The sequence below is a fragment of the Rosa rugosa genome, chromosome 7 (assembly GCF_958449725.1).
Source record: "Rosa rugosa chromosome 7, drRosRugo1.1, whole genome shotgun sequence".
Lineage (NCBI taxonomy): Eukaryota > Viridiplantae > Streptophyta > Magnoliopsida > Rosales > Rosaceae > Rosa > Rosa rugosa.
This window is the reverse complement of record NC_084826.1, coordinates 15,585,405-15,607,569: the sequence shown is the minus strand read 5'-3', so window position 1 is coordinate 15,607,569 and position 22,165 is coordinate 15,585,405. Positions and strand designations below refer to the sequence as shown.

Here is a 22,165-nt window from a genome sequence, read left to right as displayed (position 1 = left end):
CTGCATGTTGAAAATAACGGATATACAACTTAAATATGGGTCTTTGACAAAGTATCTTCTATGATTTCACTCTTCAATAGTTACTTGTCTGTAGGTCTAGAAAAGAAGCTTATGAATTTTCTCCTTTTTATAATGATAACCAGCCAGGAAACGAAGAAAAGGAAATAATCAATTGCATAAACAACTAGAACAACCCCATTAACGAGTACAACTAAAAAATTATGAAGTGTGAAAATGTTTATATGAGACAATAGCAGAAGTTGAACTCCGCAAGCAAGTACAACATTGAAGCCAAGTTTTAACAAAGTAGATCCTTTCCAAGTTTTCGGAGAACATAAGAGTAAAAATTCCAATCAGGATGTTTAGATGAAATTCCAACCCCATTCCCGCATAAGCAGAAATCAAAAGTTGCGATTTGTAGCTTCCCTATTTCCGCGGTTTGAAGAATCGCTTCTGGTCAAAAGCTGACTCTAAATGTAATTACCGGATGGAACAAAACTGATAGAGTTTGAGTAATGACAGTTATTCAAACAAGCAACAACACAAATAAAAGAACACAAGAATTGCTGACGCAGTGTAAACCTCTCCACTGAGGAAACTTCACTGCGTGGCTTTTAACGTAGCCAACACGAGAATCAAATCCAATATGAATCAAATCGTTACAGATGACAAGTAGTGGTATTCAACACAACCACATTGACTAGCAACAATGCTAACTTGCTCACAACTGTAAAAGACCTATTCTAAACAACTATGAAGCAATCTGTATAGATGAAGAAATCTGGACACGCCTTCAGATTCAATCTTGCCTTGAAGCCTCACTGATCTCAATCACATATGCAAGTGATGAATGCAGTGAACAAGCAGTATGATCAATCAATCAAACAAACAATGAGAGTTTTGTAAAACAGTTAGTGCAGACTATGCAGCACAATTAAAATTCTCAATCAGAAAACTCTACTTCTCATAATGCAGTTTCAAAACCTTTTATAGAAGATAAAGACTCCCCCTCAATCCAATCACATTAAACACCGATTGAGATAAACATGGAAAGGTTTTTCAAAACAATATGCAATCACAATCTTTTATCTGATATGTATTCAAAACAATTCTAAATGCAGATAAGATTTCCTAAACTCTTTTCCTTAAACACTATTTGAATTGGAGAGTTTAGACCCACAATATATGCATCAATCACATGCAAATTGATATGAAAGCAAATTAAAAGCTCTCTAAACCTAGACCATATTTTCAGAATTATATGGAGAAAGAATCGTGTACAATCAATGCGTCTAACCCTAATTGATTCCTATTAGGAAAAATCTTTTTAACAAAAGATTGCCTATTAAAATAAACAGACCTAAATCAATTAGGTCTTCAATGGGACGATTTTAACTGGTGAAAAAAATCTTTGCATAATAAAATTTAAGAATAGAAAGATACTTTCCAAAAACAAACTTCCTAAAACCTAGGACTGACTCAAGGATTGCAACACAGATTGCAATCCCATTAATGCATATGCTGACTCATGAGATGCATTTACCTGTAACGTATTTGAGATCAGTATTAGGCCCTTTTCCAACTTCTTCAGTGATGAATTGTCATGATATACTTCACTAGCTTTGTATGGGAATGCCAACAAATAACATGTACAAAATCTTGTACTTACACTAAATAGTTTACCAAACACCTCAAACAATTTCATAAGTGCTTTTAGGATCAAAAGCAGTTTTAAAAGAATTCCCAAACCGGGCCTTAGACAGGCGTGATGGCCAAGCCTCCCATTAGGTTCCGATCCTGCCATCGAAAAAAAAAAAATTTATTTTTAAGCATTATTTTTCTTAGTTGGATTAAAAAACTCAATTAATTTTTAAGCAGTAATGACAATTTATTTTTATTTTATAATTTTTGTTGAGATTTTTATTTATGGTATGGTGAACTATTTATTATTTTTTTCCATAATTTTATTTATTATATGTAATTTATTTTAATTATAATTAATTAATATATTTTAGTGTACCGCGTACCTTAAAGACTGACGTACTGCGTACCCGTACCGCAACGTTACGCGTTTCATGTAACACTGTATTAAAGTCTCTATTCGCTGCTTCCTCCATCTTCCATCACAACTCAAACAACATAAACTTCAATCTCGTTTTTTCATGTATACCAATCTAGTTCAAGAAGAATTGAAAACACTTGATGGAATGATTTGTAAAGAATAGATTCAAGAACACACAACACAAAGATTTGCTAACGCAGTGTAAACCTCACCACTGAGGAAACTTCACTGCGAGGCTTGTAACGCAGCCTACACGATAATCAAATCTACTATTGAAGAGAAAGAATACAGTTTACAAGTAGTGATATCAAACACAATCACTTTACTAGCAACAAGCTAACTTGTTAACAATTTGGAAAGCCTACACTACACACACAGATGACTCAATATCTGGTAAGCTTAACCGGATCAATCTTTCCCTTTGTTCCTTGTATCAAGGACTCACTGACCTCAGATAGGATGTATGTGATGAAATGCAGTGAACAAGAAAATTGAATAATCAATCAAAGAGTGTTTTTGAAGACACTAGATTGTGAGGACTATGCAACACACACGATGAACCTTTTTAAAACACAAAAACCCCACAAACTGAAACCAGTTTCGAAACCTTTTATAGGGGAACAAGACTCCCCTCAATCAAGTATCTTTAACCATAGAATAAGATAAACAAGGAAAAGTTTTTCAAACTGATTTCGATATGCAATCAATCTATGCTAACTGTATGCAATCATAATCTTTATCTGATATGAGTTTTGAAAACGTTTTAATGCAGATAAGATTTCCAAACCAATTTAAAGAAAAGCATAGCAATTTAGATCCACGAAGCATGCAAATTGATATGAAATGCAAACTACCTTTAACCTAAGATCAGTGAGCTTGATTTTCGCTTTCTGATTTGATCCTTCAATCTTCTTGGACCACCGGGAAAGTAGGAGAGAAGTACTCTCTTATTCCTTTGGAAACTTTGATCTCCTAGTGACCTTGGGAGAGTATGTGTTGAATGGAAATAACCTAATATACTTACAAGAACATAACCATGTCATCCCCATCTCCTAAATGAACAATGATCGCCTAGCTTCCATGTAGCAGAAGATTGCAGACCCTCCATGACTCCTCAGCAACGCTGCCGGCAAAGCCTCCTGTTGCATCTTCTGAGTCCTGCAGAGCCTCCTCGAGATAAACGGCAAGTCTTACCAGCCCCACATCATCTCCATCGGCCCCTACCACTGCGGGGAGCCCCACCTCAGAATGATCGAGGAGCACAAGTGGCACTACCAGGGCTCTCTGCTTTCAAGAACAGAGCCCAAAGGGTTGACTCTCCAGCACTACTTGAAGTCCATAGAGCCAATGGAAACTAGAGACAGGGAGTGTTACTCTGAGACCATCCATCTCAGCACTAATGAGTTCTTAGAAATGATGGTTGTTGATGGTTGCTTCTTGATTGAGTTGTTTCGAAAAGTTGGGCATGTGGTTCGGTTTGAGCATGATGATCCACTTATTAATATGTTTTGGATACTACCATTTATGGTAAGGGATTTTCTTTGACTTGAGAACCAAATGCCCTACTTTATTCTTGAGCATTTGTATGATCTGATAACCAAGGCAGAAGATCGTAAAGACCCTGTGAAATCCTTGTCCTTCCTTGCTTTGGAATTCTTCAACAACCATATGATGAGGCCTGACCCTGTCATAGAAAAGCTCCATAGTCTTACAGGTATGGTTTGCAAGTTCGGTAATAGGTGATGACTTTTCCGTTTTTAACTGATTTTAGATGCAATAATTTTTTAGAAAATTATATAGTAGCACATGACCAAATATGTAAACACAGAAAACCCACTTTCAAAAAGGTTTATACAAATAAGGACATGAGCCCAGACCCAAAAACCAAATGATGTAAGCCTGACTCCCAATTATAATGGAAAATGACTAAAGTACTCGAATTTCATCACAATTTACGGGCATTGCCATTGAGTGAATCCAATACCCAACACCCAATACAGAAACCCCAAAACCCAGAGCTCAAATGTTGCATGGTGACATAAGTCGATTGCCTGGGCTCGATTTTGCCTCTCAATTTTAAGGTGAAATCTCCGATTCGTTTACCTTGTTCTTGACGGGAGGGAATTTAGAGGCGGACGGGGGCTGAGGATCGGAGAATGGTGACGAGGAGTGCTGTCTACATCAGTGTCATCAAGGATGTCATCAACAAGGTTAAAGAAGAGTTCGTCAATGGCGCTGGAGAAGACATTCTCAAGGAGCTTCAAGGAGTAATTTCAATTTTCCTTATCTTCATTTTTCTCATTATTTCTGTCTTGATTGTTCGAGTTTTTGGTATCGGAATCGAAAATTCTGGTAATTGTCTGTAGATTTGGGATTATATGACGGACTGGTTATTAGAGCTCGATCTGGTTAATTTCTAAGGTTGTGGATTTTAAGTAGGGTGTTTACCAATGGAAATAGGGAACTTGAAGCAGTCCACCGTGTTTGATGTGAGCTTCAACCAGTTAACGGGGCTGATACAACTATCATTTGGTTGCTTGTCCAATATACAGCTTCTGAACTTGGCCAACAACAAGTCCTATGGGGCTGTGCCCGAGTCAGTTTGCTAGTTGCCTAAGCTAGCGAAATTGACACTGGCCAAAAACTGGTTCACCCAGGTCGGACCACAATGTAGGAAGTTGATCAAGAAAGGGGTTCTTGATATCAAGTTGAACTGCATTTTGGACCTTCCGAATCAGAGATCAGTGGCTGATTGTGCTAATTTCTTCTCCAAGCCCAGACTGTGTCCCAATGAGAGGTCCTTGACTATCATTCCTTGTAAAAGAAGGTCCTCTTCAAGTACTTCAAGTGAGGAGAAGTTTGATGGTCCTCAAGCACTCGCTCCTGCCCCGCTATCTTATCGTACTCTCGTACCGCATAGGCTATGATTTTCAAGCTCTTAGGAAATTAATTGCTTTTATTGCAACGCTGTAAGTATGGGTTAGTTGATGTTTTATTCAAGTTTTAGAAGTAAAATATCTTCTGTACACCCAAAGACCAACATCAGAAGACCATAATCTTCATTAAAATATAGTACTCATACGTAATAACTAATATTGAATGCAATGTCATGTGCTACTGCTACTGTTGAATATGCTACTGCTCAGATAGCCATATTGCATGACCTACGGTTGTGGTGGCCAAGTTGATCTCTGAAATTAAACCTTTTCCTGTAAAATTTGAAAATCTTTAATTTATCACAACAATAGAATGTCATCTGCTACTGCTGAATATGCCACTGCATAAAAACAGTCATACATGACTATTTATCCCTACAATACTCATTAGTTCCTAATGACATAGAAACTTCTCAAGAGCTCAAAAAAATTAATTTGAGGCACCTCTACAATATAAAATTGGAGTGTGAACATATATGAAAAAAAAATTCCAAAGATCTATTAAAGATTGAATGTAATGCCATGTGCTACTGCTACTGCTACTACTCCTGCAACTGCTACTGCTATTGCTCCTGCTCCTGCTACTGCTACTGCTATTGTTGCTGCTCTTGCTGCTGCACATGAAGCTGCTACTGAACCAAGGACACGTTTATTGCAAAGAAGTTTGACGAAAAGTTCTGAGATTCTCTCTCTTAGGAACGTGTAAAAGATAGAGAATTTTTTTTTTTTTTGCTTTTGAAAAGTAACATAAGGGGATTATTTTCATATAAAAAAAAATTAACATGAAGGATCATTCTTAGAAAAAAAAAAAGTAATATAAAGGGATTAGAAGTCAAACAAAGTAGTTAAGGGTTTACAAAAGAAAAGTTGACAAAAAAGCTTATCAGTTGGAAGTCAAAAATTCTAAGTTCAGCAGGAAAAGAAATTTTGATCAAAGCAGTAGCCCAGACAATGCCTCTTTATGCCATGAACTGTTATTTATTACCGAAGGGTCTCTCTGATGATATTCACCAGCTTTGTGCTTCTTTTTTTTGGGGTGGCACTGAAGGAAAAAAGAAGATTCAATGGAGAAGCTGGGAAAGGCTTTGTCTCACAAAGAATGAAGGAGGTATGAGATTCAAAAATATATATGCGTATAATTTAGCCATGCTGGCAAAACAAGGATGGAGAATTCTCTCCCATCCTGACTCTCTTATTGCTAGATTATTCAAGGCCAGATACTTTCCATCTTGTTCCTTTTGGGAAGCTGAACTTGGTGACGCTCCATCCTTCTCATGGAGAAGCATTTTACAAGGCAGACCAGTGCTAAAAGCGGGAATTCAGTGGCATGTTGGGGAGGGAAATAACATTAATATTTGGTGTGATAAATGGATTCCAAACTGCCCACAGTATCGCATTCAAAAGCCACCCAACACCAATTTGGAAGTTGTAGCAGATCTTATTGATGCTAGAGCGCGGGTTTGGGACACAGTGAAAATTCGAGGTACTTTCCCTTATGATATTGCTGAAAAAATACTCTGTATTCCATTGAGTAGAAGAAACATTAAGGATACTTTCTTTTGGAGACCTGCACGCAAAGGTTTCTTCTCTGTTAAGTCTGCTTATTGGATTGCACGAGAGAAGGTGTTAGGAAATGTGCTTACATCCTCTTCTCAGGGAAACCCTTATCATGTTCTGTGGAAAATAATTTGGCGAGCACATGTTCCAGGAAAGGTACAAATTTGTATCTGGCGTGCATGCCAAAATCTTCTACCTACAAAAGAAAAATTACTCCAGAAGGGTTATACGGGGGACACTGATTGCCTATTATGTCCTGCAAGATTTGAGGATAGAGCGCACATTTTTTTTAAGTGTCCTACAGCTCAAATAATCTTATCATCTCCTCCTTTCAATCTGCAAGCTAGTCTGTTGCCACATCTAAACTTCATTGAGTGGATGCTAGAGCAAGCTATGAACCTAAAGCAAGACACTTTCGAGAAGTTGCTTATGATACTGTGGGCATTGTGGAAGAACAGAAACACTAAACTCTGGGATGGTTGTGCACAAACATCTACTGATATTGTGTTCAGCTCCTTCTCTTGGTTGGATGAGTTTAGAAAGGCACGACATGATGTTGCTGCCAAGCTAGTTAAAATGCAAAAGAAACCATGGAAGCCTGATCCAGAAAAGCGATGGAAACTAAATGTACGTAGATGGTAGTTTCTTACCAAACCATTTGAAAGGTGGTCTAGGAGGAGTCTTGCGTGATGGGGATGGTGGTTTCAAAGCTGCATTTACACAGCCAGTACAACATGTGGATAGTGCCAAACAGGTAGAGCTCCTAGCAATCAAAGAAGGTTTGCAACTGTTACAATCTTTGAAGGTACAATCTGTGGTGATAGAGTCTGATTGCCTGGAAGCTACTTTGGACATAGGAAACCAAAGGTACGATCTGATTGATTATTCTGCAATTATTGATGATATCAGGATGACTATGGCGTCCTTCCCAGGAGTGCAGATTTGTTTTGCTCCTAGAACTTGTAATGCAGTAGCTCATAGGCTAGCTAGCATAGATTTTGATGAAAACTATACATCAGTTTGGATTGATAAGGTTCCAGAATGCATTCTGGACGTTTTACAATCAGATTGTAATCAGCCGACTTAAGGCTTCTTTCAATAAAGATAATTATTCGATTCAAAAAAAAAAAAAAGTAGTTAAGGGTAAAAAAATAAATTAACTCATGGCATGTGGCAAGTGGAGAGCAGATTGTCCTTATTTGTAAGATTTAGTCCTTATAAAAGCATTAGAAGTCAAAAAAAGTAGTTAAGGGTAAAAAAGTAAATTAACTCATGACATGTGTCAAGTGAAGAGCAGATTGTCCTTATTTGTAAAATTTAGTCCTTATATGTTTAATTCAATCTTTAAAGCATATATTTGTTAAGTCATCTTTTGTCAATAACTTATAGGTAATTTGTTAATATTTTTTTTCCGATTTTTTATTTTACTACATTTACTCATGTTTTTTCGTCAAGACTCTGTGAAGTCTTTGTCCTTGCTTGCTTTAAACTTCTTCAACAACCATATGGACAGGCCGAAAGAAGTCATTGCAAAGCTGCATAGTCTTACAGGCATGGTTTGAAATTTCGATAATATGTGATGAACTTTCCGTTTTTAACTGATTTTAGATGCAATATTTTTTTCGATAATTTGTTTTACTACATTTTACTCATGTTTTTTTGTATAATGTGTGTTGATTTTAGGTAAGCATTTGCTTGACTTACTCCGGTCAAGTGTGATACCAGCCGACCATGTTGAACCTGCAAGACGCATGAATAGAATCCCAACCCACATGATACATGGTATTTCAAAGCTTCGTCGCGCTGAAATCAAGCTCTACCCTCCTAAAGATTACGAAAGCTTCTTGGTGATCAAGTTCAAGCGTGGAGTTATTGAAATACCCCCAATCACCATAGACGATTTCATGAGCTCTTTCTTGTTGAACTGTGTAGCCTATGAGCAATGCCACAAGTCATGCTCCAAACACATCACCACTTACGCAATGTTGCTGGATTGCCTAGTGAATACTTACAAGGATGTCGAGTGTTTGGCTGGCAGAGACATAATCGAGAATTACTTCGGAACCGATGAGGAGGTTGCTCATTTTATTAACAATTTGAGTAAGGATGTGCTTTTTGATATTGACAGATGTTATCTGTCGAAATTGTTCGATGATGTTCATCAGTATTTCAGCAATAGTTGGCATGTTCAATGGGCATGAACTGTTCAATGGGAACGCTTCAAGTACACTTACTTTGACACTCCATGGTCGTTCATTTCAGCTTTTGCTGCGTTGATTTTGCTCATATTCACCTTGCTGCAGACCTTATACACTGTTTTAAGTTATTATCATTCTTGAGGTCAAAATATTTTTGTTGTATAAATAAATTTTATAGAAAAGTATTCGATATTCTTTGACATGTATCCACAATTTACACTCGATAATATATCATTATTTACTTTCAGACTAGGCCTTTATTTTGAGTATGAAAATTTGGGATCCCAATTAATCTTTCATTCTTTCTCTAGAATGGTTTTACCATGAAACTAGTAATGGGTTAACCCCCAAAATTTAGACTTTAAGTTTCGTTTGATCTGCCGAATGAAAAAGGAAATTTTTATCATTTCGTGTGTAACTCCAAGGTTTAGGCCTTGGGGTGTCATATTATTCGTTTAATTTCTTTTTCAAAAAATAAAAATATAATAAAACGTACACTTTTAGTTACATAATCATTTCTACCTGGTCCTTGTCTTTTTTTTTTTTTTTTTGGAAACATGAAATTCATTAAGAGGGCACAGCCCAACAAACAGACCTATCAACAGATAAGGCCCAGTACAGGAAAAGAAAGCCAGGTCCTCCAACTCTACCCAAAACAGGAGGAGGAAAGGAGGCCGTACAGCTCAAAAGAATAGGGAACTTCAGAAGTCCCGATTACAGAGTATCAACATGAGGACATGGTAATCCATCGTTTCTGAGTACCATTGAGAGAGACGATGGTGGCGAGTCCACCCATCTGTAAAGACCCAGCGTCCGATTACCAAGCAAGGACGCTTCATGAGCCGCACGATTTGCTTCCCGGGGAATCCATTCCCAATCAATTTGATTGAAGAAGCTCCTTCTCCATTTTAATTCTTCAAAAATCAGATGAGTTCTCCAATTCTTCCCAGTGCTAGTTGAATTTAAATCAGATATGAGGTTGAGTGAGTCTGATTGAACTTTGATTTTCTTCAGGTTCATATCGGCAGCCAAATCCAAACACAGAAGGAGAGCTTGTGCTTCAGCCATTTTGACAGAGCTAGAGCGGGAAGATGTAGCTCCACCTCCTTCACGGTTCCTAGATGATCCCTGATTACCACCCCCAGGCCACTCGAATCTGGTTCGTGTCAGGCTGCATCACAGTTCACCGCCATCACACCAAAGGGAGGAAGAGACCAAGTCGGAGGAGGGGCTCTGCTCCGCTTTGACTTGAGTAAAGATGAAGCCTCCATAAACTCCATTACCGAATTTGTACTGTGGCTAATCACTATCTTGGGGGAAGGCTGGCTGTTCTGGTAGACAAAATTGCATATGGCTTTCCAAATAGCCCAACAGGTGAAACTGATCAAGGTTAGAACCCAAATCTTCTCCTCTGTATTATTGATAGTACCAGCAATATTAGCTAACCAGCAGTCCAGAGTAGTGATGCTTTGCTTTTCTATTTTTAAACCCAAGGGGGAGCTAAACCAGACTAAGTCAACCCATGGGCATTGTAAAATAGTGTGTTCAATAGTTTCCTCACTATTCCCACAAATTGGACAAATCGGGGACCCCAGTAGCTTCCTACAGTAGAGATTGAAAAAAGTGGGAATTGCTTTATTCAACGCTCTCCAAAAGAAATGCTTTATTTTTGGTATTGTAGGAAGCTTCCACAGCAATTTCCAACTCTTTGGATCGATGGAATGGGATGTGCTGCATCTGTTCGATCCAGAGCTGATTGCCAGTGTCTAATGTATGTAGTGATAGCCCGTCTTCACTGAGTAAACACCGCTCTTTGTTAGACTCCATACTAATCGATCTTTCCCACCTCAATGGGGATAGATAGGATTCTATTAATCTCCGAAGGCCGTACAAGGTGCAGTATCCTATCAAGTTTCCATGTGCAAGAGTCCCTGTCGATAAGCTCCATAACCAGGGAGGGGGCATCATTAGGGACTGCACCCATAGTTAGGATAGGACCCAAGATTGGAGGTTGGCCCAAGGGGAGCCAATGATCCTAACAAATGTTAATGGAAGAGCTAGAGATGACTTGCCAACTACAGTTTTGGGTGATGAAGTCCCTGGCTTCTAGCAGACTCGACCAGCCCCAGGAAGCTCTATGACCTTTTGTAGCCCCAATGAAGCCACACTTGGGGAAATAGCGAGCTTTCAGTACCTTTGCCCAGAGGGACTCTAGGTCCTGGAAGAGACGCCAAGCTTGCTTAGCAATTAAGGCTAGACTAAAATGATGCAGGTCTCTAAAACCCATACCCCCAGCTTCCTTCGGCCTCCCCAAATACTCCCACTCTTCCAGTGAATCTTACCGCCTTTCTCAGTAGTTCCCCACCAAAAATTTCCTAGAGCAGCATTAATATCATCACAGATTCCTTTGGGGAATTTGAAACAAGTCATAGGATACATGGGGACTGCCATAGCAACAGATGTCACTAGGATTTCTTTCCCCGCTTGAGAAAGAGTTTTCTCTTTCCACCCATCAATCTTGTTTGCCACTTTCTCCTTTATGAAAGCTAGAGCTTCACTCTTAGATCTACCCCAGAAAGTGGGGAGACCTAAATAATTCCCCGAGTTGGATGTAACTTCAATATTAAGAAGGAGGCACATCAATCTCTGCATCTGATCAGGGGTGTTCGGTGAGAAGTAGATGCTAGACTTTTGGAAGTTGATCAGTTGCCCCGAGGCCCTGCAATATTCCTTGAGTATAAAAGATAGCTGCCAACAATTATGGAGAGTAGCTTTCAAGAAAAGCAAAGAATCATCTGCGAAGAAGAGATGTGAGAGTGTTGGGCAAGATCTGGCCAGTCTGACTCCATTAATAACACCATTATGGATAGATTTGGTTAGTCGTAAGGAAAGGACCTCACTAACAATTAGAAAAAGGTAAGGGGAAAGGGGGTCCCCTTGCCTTAGGCCTCAGGTAGGGGAGAAAAAACCACCTGGGTTCCCATTATGGACAATAGAAAAAGATACTGTGGAAACACAATCCATGATTAGTTGATCCAATCATCTGCAAACCCGAACAAATGGAGGGCTTCCTTGAGAAAATCTCATTCAACCCTGTCATAAGCCTTGTTCATGTCTAGCTTCATACCAACCTCATGACTATCCCCCTCTCTCTTCAAACGGAGGTAGTGAAAAGCTTCATGGGCAACCATAATGTTATCTTGAATTAGCCTTTCCGGGACAAAAGCATTTTGATTAGGAGAGATCTTGGACAGCAGTAGCTTGAGTCGGTTTGGTAGGAGTTTGTAGGAATTGTTACAGAGACTAATAGGCCGAAATTGGGAGGTTTTTTCTGGGTTTGGAATTTTTGGAATGAGTACAATATGGGTTTGGTTGATGCTTTGGACCCGGATCTTCCTAGCAAGGAAATCACTAGAAGCCCCTCCCACTATCTCATTCACAATATTCCAATATTTCTGGTAAAATAACCCTGGAAAGCCATCTGGGCCAGGAGCCTTTAAAGCACCCAGTTGAAAAGCTGTGGATTTTACCTCATCTAGAGTAAATGGGGCCAAGAGACCTCTATTCATCTCCTCAGTAATAACAGATTGGACACCCACAAACACATCTCCCCAAGGTCTCGATCTAGAGCTAGTGAAATTCCTCTGGAATTGAGTTTCGAATTCAGTCCTTATCTTAGCTTCACCTGTAACCCAGTTATTAGAGTCATCCTGTATCATTACCACCCTGTTTCTTTGTCGGCGGTTTATGGTAGAGAGATGGAAAAACCGAGAATTAGAGTCTCCGGTGGTTAGCCAACTGATTCTGGATCTCTGGTGCCAAAATTTCTCTTCCCTTAACCATAAGGCTCCCAGCTTGTTTGTTAATTCCTGTTGTTTATCCAACGAAGAGAATGGGGCTGATGATTGTAACTCGTCCAGCTCAAGGAGACAATCCTTAATCTCACTTCTGTTACAGCGAGGAAACCTACTCTTGCTCCATTTTAGAAGGTTCTTCCTGCAAGATATCAGATTAGCTCTCCACTAAACCAAGCTGGGAATGTGGTCACAGGGTTTCCAACTGTCTTTGATTAGCTGGTAGGAATCTGCTTCATCGACCCACGAGGCTTCAAACTTAAAAAAAAGCTTTATGCCTAGGCAAGGTGGGTTCCGAGTTAAAAAAGATTGGGCAGTGATCTGACCCGACACGAGTAAGGTGTGTAAGACAAGTGTTGGGCCAAGACAGTAGCCAAGAAGCATTCACTAGACTTCGGTCCAATCGTTCTTGTAGAATAATCACCTCATCTTCCTGTCTAGCCCAAGTAAAACATTGGCCCTTAAAACCAGGATCCAAAAGTGAGTTGGATGAGACAAAATTTCTCAAAAACATTCTCCTACCTGCTTGCCAAGGGGAGCCACCCTCCCTCTTATGTTGATTAATCAGCTCATTTAAGTCCCCAATCACTAACCAAGGGATCTCATCATTGTGACTCTGATTGTACCATTGTTCCCAGTAAGATGCCTTGTCTGCTCCATAAGGGGGACCATACATCCAAGTGACTCGGATCGGCTTAACAGTGCCTGGCAGAAGGATGCTTGTATCGATAAAGTTTTTTGAGAAGTTTAAGACATCCACAACCGAATTAGGCTTCTACCACAGACTTAGGCCCCCCGCAGTATTAACAGGTGCCACATTGTAACCTTTGCAATATCCCAATTGTCGCCGGATGCGATCAACATAGTGATTGCTTTTGTGTGTTTCGGATAAGAAAACGAAGTTTGGATTATGGGAGTGGGTAATCTCCCGAAGAATTTGAACTGTCAAAGACTTACCCAATCCTTGACAGTTCCAAGAAATGCAATTCATTGATCCTGTGCAGCTGCATTAGGCCAGCTACCACAGCCCTGGAGGGGGGTTGTGTCCTCCATACCCATTGTTGTGCTCTCCTTCTTTTCTATTACAGCGGAGGCAGTGGAGTAGGGAAGGTCCCTCTCAGTCTCCAGTACCGCTCCTCCTCTCCCTCGCCCTCTTCGCCCACGCCCTCTTCCTCTCCCGCCCGTTGTGGACAGCCGGAGACCAGGGTTGTGGATGATTTTGGATCTTTTGCTAGTAGGTTTGGCCTCATCAACCTCCTCCTGTGCCTTCTTGGCTCTTCGTTTCCTTTTGACCGAGGTAGGTTGGATGGATCCCAATTCCTCCACTGGGGTTACTGACACCGTAGGCTCAATTTCTACAAGGGTAGCACTGGAGGGCTTGGAGCATGTAGTAATCGTGCCATCATAATTATCTAGTTCAATGGGCACTGGGAAGTGGGGGTTAGACCTATAGTACTCCAATTTGTTTTTGAAAGCCCATGGTGGTATGCATTCTGGATCAGCCCATGGTCCACTGTTCAAATTGAGTCCACCCAAAGCTCTTGTTACACTGCCATTTCTGAAAAAAGTTCCATGTGCATCTGGATCCCACAGATGTGGTCCATCCAGAGGGATTCTTGGACTTTGAAGCCGCTTATAGTGACCTGTCCCTCAAGGTACCTGGTCCTTGTCTTAGCTGTCGCTCAAACCCCTTGGTGTCCTATAGCAACACAGAAAACTCAAGTTAACACTCAATCTGGTTTTTTCATGGATACCAATCCAGTTCAAGAAGAACACAACCATGTCACCCCCACCTGGGAAATGAACAGTGATCTCTTAGCTTCCATGTATCAGAAGATCGCAGACCCTCCACGACTCCTCAGCAACGCTGCCGGCAAAGCCTCCTGTTGCATCTTCCGAGTCCCGCAGAGCCTCCTCGAGATAAACGGCAAGTCTTACCAGCCCCACATCGTCTCCATCGGCCCCTACCACCGCGGGGAGCCCCACCTCAGAATGATCGAGGAGCACAAGTGGCGCTACCTGGGCTCTCTGCTTTCAAGAACAGAGCCCAAAGGGTTGACTCTCCAGCACTACTTGAAGTCCATAGAGCCAATGGAAGCTAGAGCCAGGGAGTGTTACTCTGAGACCATCCATCTCAGCACTGATGAGTTCCTAGAAATGATGGTTGTTGATGGTTGCTTCTTGATTGAGTTGTTTCGAAAAGTTGGGCATGTGGTTCGGTTTGAGCGTGATGATCCACTCATTAATATGTTTTGGATACTACCGTTTATGGTCAGGGATTTTCTTCGACTTGAGAACCAAATGCCCTACTTTGTTCTTGAGCACTTGTATGATCTGATAACCAAGGCCGAAGATCGTAAAGACTCTGTGAAATCCTTGTCCTTGCTTGCTTTGGAATTCTTCAACAACCATATGATGAGGCCTGCCCCTGTCATAGAAAAGCTCCATAGTCTTACAGGTATGGTATGAAATTTGGATGATCTAATATCCCATGACATTTCTACTTTTGATGCTCATATATATTACAGTTCTTTTTTGTCGATAGTTTGTTTTAGTACATTACTACTTGCTGCTATTTTGTCTATAGTTCTGCATTTTCTAACCCTTAAATGCCTGAAGGTATGCATTTGCTTGACTTGTTGCGGTCAAGTGTGATACCAGCGGGTTATGCAGAGCCACAAAGAAGAAACAGTGCACCAACGCACATAATACATTGTGTGTCTAAGCTTCGTCGCGCTGGTATCAAGCTCAATGTTAAGGAATTCGAAAGCTTCTTGGTGGTCAAATTCAAGCGTGGAGCGATCGAGATGCCATCCATCACAATCGACGATTTCATGTGCGCTTTCTTGTTGAACTGCGTGGCCTATGAGCAGTGCCACAAGTCATGCTCGAAACAGATCACCACTTATGCCACATTCCTCGATTGCCTCGTGAACAGTTACAAGGATGTCGAGTATTTGTGTGACAGAAACATAATGGAGAATTGCTATGGGAACGATGGGGAAATTGCTCGTTTCATTAACAATATGGGGAAGGATGTGGCTTTTGATTATGATAGGTGTTATCTGTCGAAATTGTTCAATGATGTTCATCAGTATTACCGGAATAGTTGGCATGTTCAATGGGCTAGCTTCAAGTACAGATACTTTGACACACCGTGGTCATTTGTTTCGGCCTTTGCTGCTTTAATTTTGCTCATACTGACAGTGCTGCAAACCGTATACTCTGCTTTAAGTTATTATTATTCTTGAGATACAGATATTTTTGCTGTATAAATAGATTTTATAGAGAAGTCTTCTATGTTCTTTGACATGTATCCACGATTGACACTCAATAGAATATACCATTATTTACTCTCAGGCCAGGCCTTTGTTTTGTTTTTGCCATGTCTCTTTTTTCTTGCTTTTCCTGGCAACTATTAGGCATGCAAACCATGTGTCAATTAGTATGTAGTATGTAACATTTGCAGTTTGGGTTTAGCCTAGGTGGTGAAGGAGAACGGGATTAAAGTTAGGAGTCAAGTGCTACTCTAAACACTAATAATGTGTCACTTTTATGTTATCTATTCTGATGTAGAAGAAAATAGAACTGATTTCTGATGCGGGAAGCTTGTACACGATAGTAAGAGGCTCCGTCAAGCGTCGAAAGCTATATGAGATGAGCTAGAATCCACTAGCAATTACGGGCACAGCCATAAGAAACATAGAGAAACTTCTCTAATATTTAGTTTTTTTTATTGATAACTTGAATGAAAATTACAATCTAAGAGGTGCCTTATATAGGGCACATAGCATAAACCTAATACAACTAGAAAACATAAAGAACAATTTATTGTAGACTAAAACTAGGAAACCTAATTAAACCTGATTAAATAAAAATCAGAAATAGAATCCTAGATACTAAAGAATATTACGCTTGGAATCCCAATCAAGATTTTGCTCGAGAATCCCGATATATCCAAAAGAGTAATTTATGATTAATTTCATCATTAAGAAGCCTATTTAAATACCAATTTATAATACTCAAATTATTCTTCTTAATGTGAAGACGCTTCTTTTTTTTTGAGATTTTTTGTTGAAATTAGCTAAAATCTCGTCCTACATCAATTTCTTTTAGGTTGTTTTCTCAAAAGTCAAAACTACTAGGCATGCATGTTCTACAAGCTAAGGAAAACAGAGCAAAGAAGAACTGAGAAGAAAGAAAAGGAGGGAATTCAAACTCCTAACATCTAGAATTAATACAGGACCAAAGGTTAATTTTGAAGAAAATCACAACGGACTGATAGGAATACAAGCGCCAGTTACAAAATTTTTGGAAAACAAGCAGACAATTTGACCCTTCGAGTAGCCAAGATCGAATAACACTCCTTACCAAAAAACATCACACAATATATGTCGAAAATTGGTATCGGCTAGTAACTCTGTTATTCATGTAATCATCAAAATGTAAATGGATGAGCACACCCTGTAGTTTGAACACAAATGACCCTGCTGGAAATGTGAAATAGCAGCCCATAGAATTGTCAAATTATGTCATCGTCAGTTTGCTGTTTTATAAGCCATCACGTCTTCTTGTTTGTTGGTTAGGCCCAACTACCAGTTTTATATGTTCTGTACCAACTCCATTTTGTGGAATTGTTGAGTGGAGCAAGTGGATAAGATGCTGAGTTTTCTAGTTCTGGTCAAGTTTTCTTGCTAGAGGATCAGAATCTAGAATTACCTTACACCGAGGCATGTTAGACACCAACTTGGTTTCCAAGTGTTGAAGCAACTTACAAATCAAAGATTACATAATACTAATAATTTGCGTTAAGAACTATAAGCACGCAAGTAGAAGCAGTATTAGGAATATTTCGGACATAATCAAGATTCAAGAACTAACCGAGATTTGGTCTTGCCGCGGCGGTATGATCACTAAGGTGAATTTGACTGCTTCTCAAACTCGACTCCTGTATTGTCAACCAGTTTCTTATATTGACTGCCTTTGAAAATGTCAAATTGCAATGTTTCAGTTTTGATTTCTTCAACTCTGATTCCATATATATGTACCAAAGCAAACTTTCAATTCCAAAACAAATTTCTTTGCTCCATAATCTCCTAGAAATGCACCATATAGCAAGAGCTAGCGATCAGACTTTGCTTCTATACAATACACAAAGGCAGCTTCTCTGAAGATTTTATAGAATGAGTTCAGAAACCTGTGCATGCCAAAATTCAGGGGTGAATCAACTTCCTAGACCCACAAGGCCGATAAGCAGCTACGGCATGGCTACGATGTCTTCATTGCCTTCATCTTTTCCTCATCCCACAAGACCAGTTAGCATAGACCAATACAATGCTCAACAAGTTGGTTATGATGAAACTTTTGTCCATGGGGCACAACCAACTGAAGAGGAAGATAGGGAAGGTCTTGATGGATTGCTTGGGTTCTTGTCAGAGCTTATTGAAAAAGTTCCTGCAAAACTAGAACACATATTACTTGATAAATATATGGATCATAGAGAAAATGAAGGTCCTGTCATTGTGGAAAGGGGTACTACTACTACTAGTCGCGGTCTTCAAGGAACTGGGGAATCATCACCAAAGCTTGAGCGCTTCAAGATCCGAACTGTGGATTTTGGGGATGATGTCGAGGAGGAAGAGAACGTGAAGCGATAATGTTACTAAACTATTATCATGATTCATGAACTATGAGCAATTCTTTCATTTTTTGTACAAAACAAATTTAGGAGGAAGGAGAATTGGAACACAAACCTCTAATTGTTGAGGCGACTGCTCTAAAGTCTAAACTACCTTTCTCCACAAATTTATTTTTATTTTTTGAAACATGGAATTGAAATCCATTGACACATTATAGCAATAAACAAGATGCTTCCATTTCATCATTCTATTCAACTTTTTGTATGTTCATCCAGACTCTCAAGATTCATATATTTATTTGGATAGAAAATGAAGATTTCATTCATGCTGATAGAAACCAGAACTTACAAGATGATAGAGGGGCTTATTAAAAAGCCTTAATTCAGAGACCAAAGAGAACATGGGCTGCTTATTAAGGCCTCAAATTAGCATTGGCCACTACCTAAATCAACTGTGTGCAAGTGTGAAAAGGTTAACTTGATGCTTAAAACAACTTCTGAATCCATTTCTGATCATTTGAGGCATTAATGTTAGTGCTCAAATAATCATAGACGTTTAAAAGTAGAAGATATCCCTGATAACAATTACCATTTTATTTTATTTTTCGCTTCAACTTCAGAATTTTGCTAGAGCACAGACCATTTGAAAAAGAGCAAGAATCTCTGAATACTAATTCCGTTCAGAAAGACTAGTTGTTATTGCAGGCTGGCCAAATGGAAAGCCAATTTTTTAAAACTAGAAAATACCGCTGATAACAATCTTATTCTAATGTCTCCAGCTCCATAACATTAATTGATGAGCTTCTGCAATAGCTTAATCTTTCTGGAAATGAGTAAGGATCTTTGAATAGAAATCCCAATCAGAGTGAGTAGTTGTTATTGCTGGCTGTCCAAATGGATGATCTTTAACATAAGAAGTAACATCATCGGCATCTGCAAGTCCCTCCAAGTAAAGCCTCAACTCACCATTAGGACCTAATAACACATTTGAAGTAAATTTTCAGCACATACGAAACCAGACGACTCTTTTCTAAAAAATACAAAACAACCTTGTTTAGTTTTGCTTACCTAAAGCCTTGTCATCAACTTGGTCAACCTTGTATTCAGGAGGAAAGATGGCTGTGTGAGCCTGAAGAGAAACAATAAACAAATATTAAATAAATAAACACATGTTTAAAAGAAATTTAACAACAATTTAATGGTTTCTAGAGAATGAAGTATAATATTACAGGATTTAGTAGAGCCTTGTAAGCCTTATCATCAATTAACAAGGTGTTCAATGAAGAGTATTTCCCCATGGAAGATGGAAGTGAGGCTTTGAAACCCTCGTTTTCCCATATTTTCTTCAACTCTTTCAGAAAGATGGGCTTCTTTTGGTTCTCCAAGGTTTTGAACCCTGAATCAGTACACTCCACTTGATCCTAAAGGTGTCAAGAACATTGTAATTGTATATTACATCAATGTCAAAACAATGAAGCAAAGCTTTACAAAATTTAAAGTGCATGACATGAGATATTGTGTGTGTACCCAAGCAAACAACAACTTCCTCCTCAACCCTTTCATCACACAATCCAAGGCATTGTCCAAGTACCATCTGTTAATTCAAACAGAGAACTCAGAATTGTACAACAAAGAAAATGATGGTGATGGTAATCTCAGTACTTACTCCCTTGCAGAAGACCATATTCCCACTTCAAATCTTTCCAGACAAAACTTCATAAATTCTTCACAGTAAGGCCTGTTGTAAACTGTTATCAAGATCAAACAGAAAAGAGCTCTTATTGAACAAAGTCAACAAACTACAAAATGAGACATGTAATGGAAAGAATTTATATTATAAAAGCAATTTATACCCTTGTAGTTTCCATATGCTGCATCCGGACGGCGATAATTTGGAATGTAGATTTTTTCAGTGCGGTATACTCTATGACAAAGCAAGCCTCCAAGACCAATAACGAGAAGCTTCTTCTTCTTCTTTTCTGGGCCAAGGTTGAGTTTCTCTAGAGGGAGAGTTAAGTCATCCAATGTGTTTTTGCTCTCTTCAGCATCACTGTGATCATCATCTGAGCACACAACTTTGCTCTTATTCTTTTCAGCCATCTCTTGTTATGCTAGATGAACATGCATAGGCGGCTGTTATATATATATATATATATGTTGTAGGAGAATGGAATTGTGTGTGTATTATTGATAATAGGAGCCCTTTAAATAGGGAGTTACAAGGTACCCAAAAAGGTAATAGAATCCGATTACAATTGAATACCTAGAACACATTCCTATTACAACTCTAAACCCTAGTTTGTAGAGGCACACATTATGTCGATATCCTTCAACACTCCCCCTTGTGCCGCTCAAACTTGGTGATGACGCTTTGATTGTTGCCTCGTTAAAAACCTTGTCAGGTAACAAAAACCCAGTGGGACAAAAATAACCCTGGTCGAAGGACAAAAAGAGCACAACACGTCCTTCACTCTTCGAGATCGAACATGTAGACATCATGCCTCCCCCTGATTGCTACAATCATGGGAGTTCGGATAACTTTCTTAATCCGATGCTTTTCACATGTTTCTCGAAGGTGAATTTTGGTAACGACTTAGTAAATAAGTCCACTACATTATCCTCAGATCGGATTTGGTTCACTTCAATATTTAGAAGTGTTTGTTGTTGCTGATTGTAAAAGAACTTAGGCGATATATGCTTGGTGTTGTTGCCCTTGATGAAACCTAATTTCATTTGTTCAATACAAGCTGCATTATCATTATAAATGCATGTAGGTTCATCTGTGGTAGACTTCAAACCACAAGTTCCTCGAATGTGTCTAACTATAGACCTTAGCCATATGCATTCTCGCACAGCTTCATGTAGAGCAATAATCTCTGCATGATTTGAGGAAGTAGCAACAAGGGTCTGTTTTGTAGACCTCCAAGATATCGCTGTGCTTCCCATGGTAAAGACATAACCCGTTTGGGAGCGACCTTTGTGAGGGTCAGAGAGATACCCTGCATCAGCAAAACCCATCAAGACATCGTTGTCATTTTGATGGAGGGGAGGAGGAGCACGGAAGGTGGCATTTTGCCTTGTGGGGTCCGATCCCACACTTCCGTTATCTCTTTTCTCTGTAGGGATAGAACAAGCCCATATCAATCGTACCTCTCAAATATCGAAAGATTGTCTTGATACCAATCTAATGGCGTTGCGTTGGCGCGGGGCTATATCTAGCCAACAAGTTCATAATAATTGAGGTGTCCTGTCTTGTATTGTGCTAAGTACAATAATGCGCCTATTGTACATAAGTAAGCACTTCTGTTATTAACACGTCTTCGTCATCATCCCTGGGACGAAACGGATCCCTTTTAGGGCCAAGACTACAGACGACCATGGGAGTGCATCTTTGACTTTATCAAAATGCCTAAGCATTTATTGACACGGTATACAAAACCGTGTTCTCCCAAGGTCCTTCCTCTCAAACTCGGATTTCAGGTGTTCAGCGGTTTTCCTTAAATTATGTTTATCAACATAAACCGCGACAATTGCAAATCCAGAACTTGTCATGGAAACACGTGGGCATAGTTCATCATATCCCTTCCCAATCAAGTAGTCATTTTAGTGAGCATTTCAACCTCGTTGTAAATACGCTCCGTGGTCTAGAGCCACTTGACTTGGGTAAATGAAGTTCACAAGAACCTTCATTATATTCCGTATCTAGATCCCCATAAAGATATGTAGTGACCACATTTGTAAGCTGCATGTTCAGTTATTTGGAAACTACCAAACTGACAAGGTAGTGGAGTGCAATGACATCCATTACGAGAGAATATGTTCCAGGGCGTTGTGAGAAACCTTGCGCCATAAGGTGAGATTACCATCTCTTTTTCTCGTCACGTTATCTAACGAAGACCTATTAATGTCAACAGGTTTTA

At 39.5% G+C, this 22,165-nt stretch overlaps 2 protein-coding genes across 4 annotated transcripts; one reads left to right on the top strand and one right to left on the bottom strand.

The window, feature by feature from the left end:
- Nucleotides 1–3,604: 3,604 nt before the first annotated feature.
- On the top strand, nt 3,605–15,966 carry LOC133723698 (UPF0481 protein At3g47200-like). 3 transcript variants are annotated; one of them, XM_062150576.1, is made up of 3 exons: nt 3,605–3,776; nt 14,370–15,065; nt 15,227–15,966. In XM_062150576.1, exons 1-3 carry the CDS (start codon nt 3,620–3,622, stop codon nt 15,856–15,858), a joined length of 1,485 nt encoding a protein of 494 aa, XP_062006560.1. In that variant the 5' UTR covers nt 3,605–3,619; the 3' UTR covers nt 15,859–15,966. The 3 variants fall into 3 exon arrangements, with proteins under 3 accessions (XP_062006560.1, XP_062006562.1, XP_062006559.1); XM_062150578.1 differs by lacking the exon at nt 3,605–3,776 and adding an exon at nt 9,510–10,142; XM_062150575.1 differs by lacking the exon at nt 3,605–3,776 and having other exon boundaries at nt 14,186–15,065.
- Nucleotides 15,967–18,855: 2,889 nt separating this feature from the next.
- LOC133722904 (uncharacterized) lies at nt 18,856–20,345 on the bottom strand. The gene is made up of 6 exons (XM_062149760.1): nt 20,099–20,345; nt 19,912–19,993; nt 19,773–19,839; nt 19,475–19,666; nt 19,314–19,374; nt 18,856–19,220 (listed from the first exon to the last, which is right to left on the bottom strand). The coding sequence occupies exons 1-6, from the start codon at nt 20,343–20,345 to the stop codon at nt 19,060–19,062; spliced, it is 810 nt and encodes a 269-aa protein (XP_062005744.1). The 3' UTR covers nt 18,856–19,059.
- Nucleotides 20,346–22,165: the final 1,820 nt, after the last annotated feature.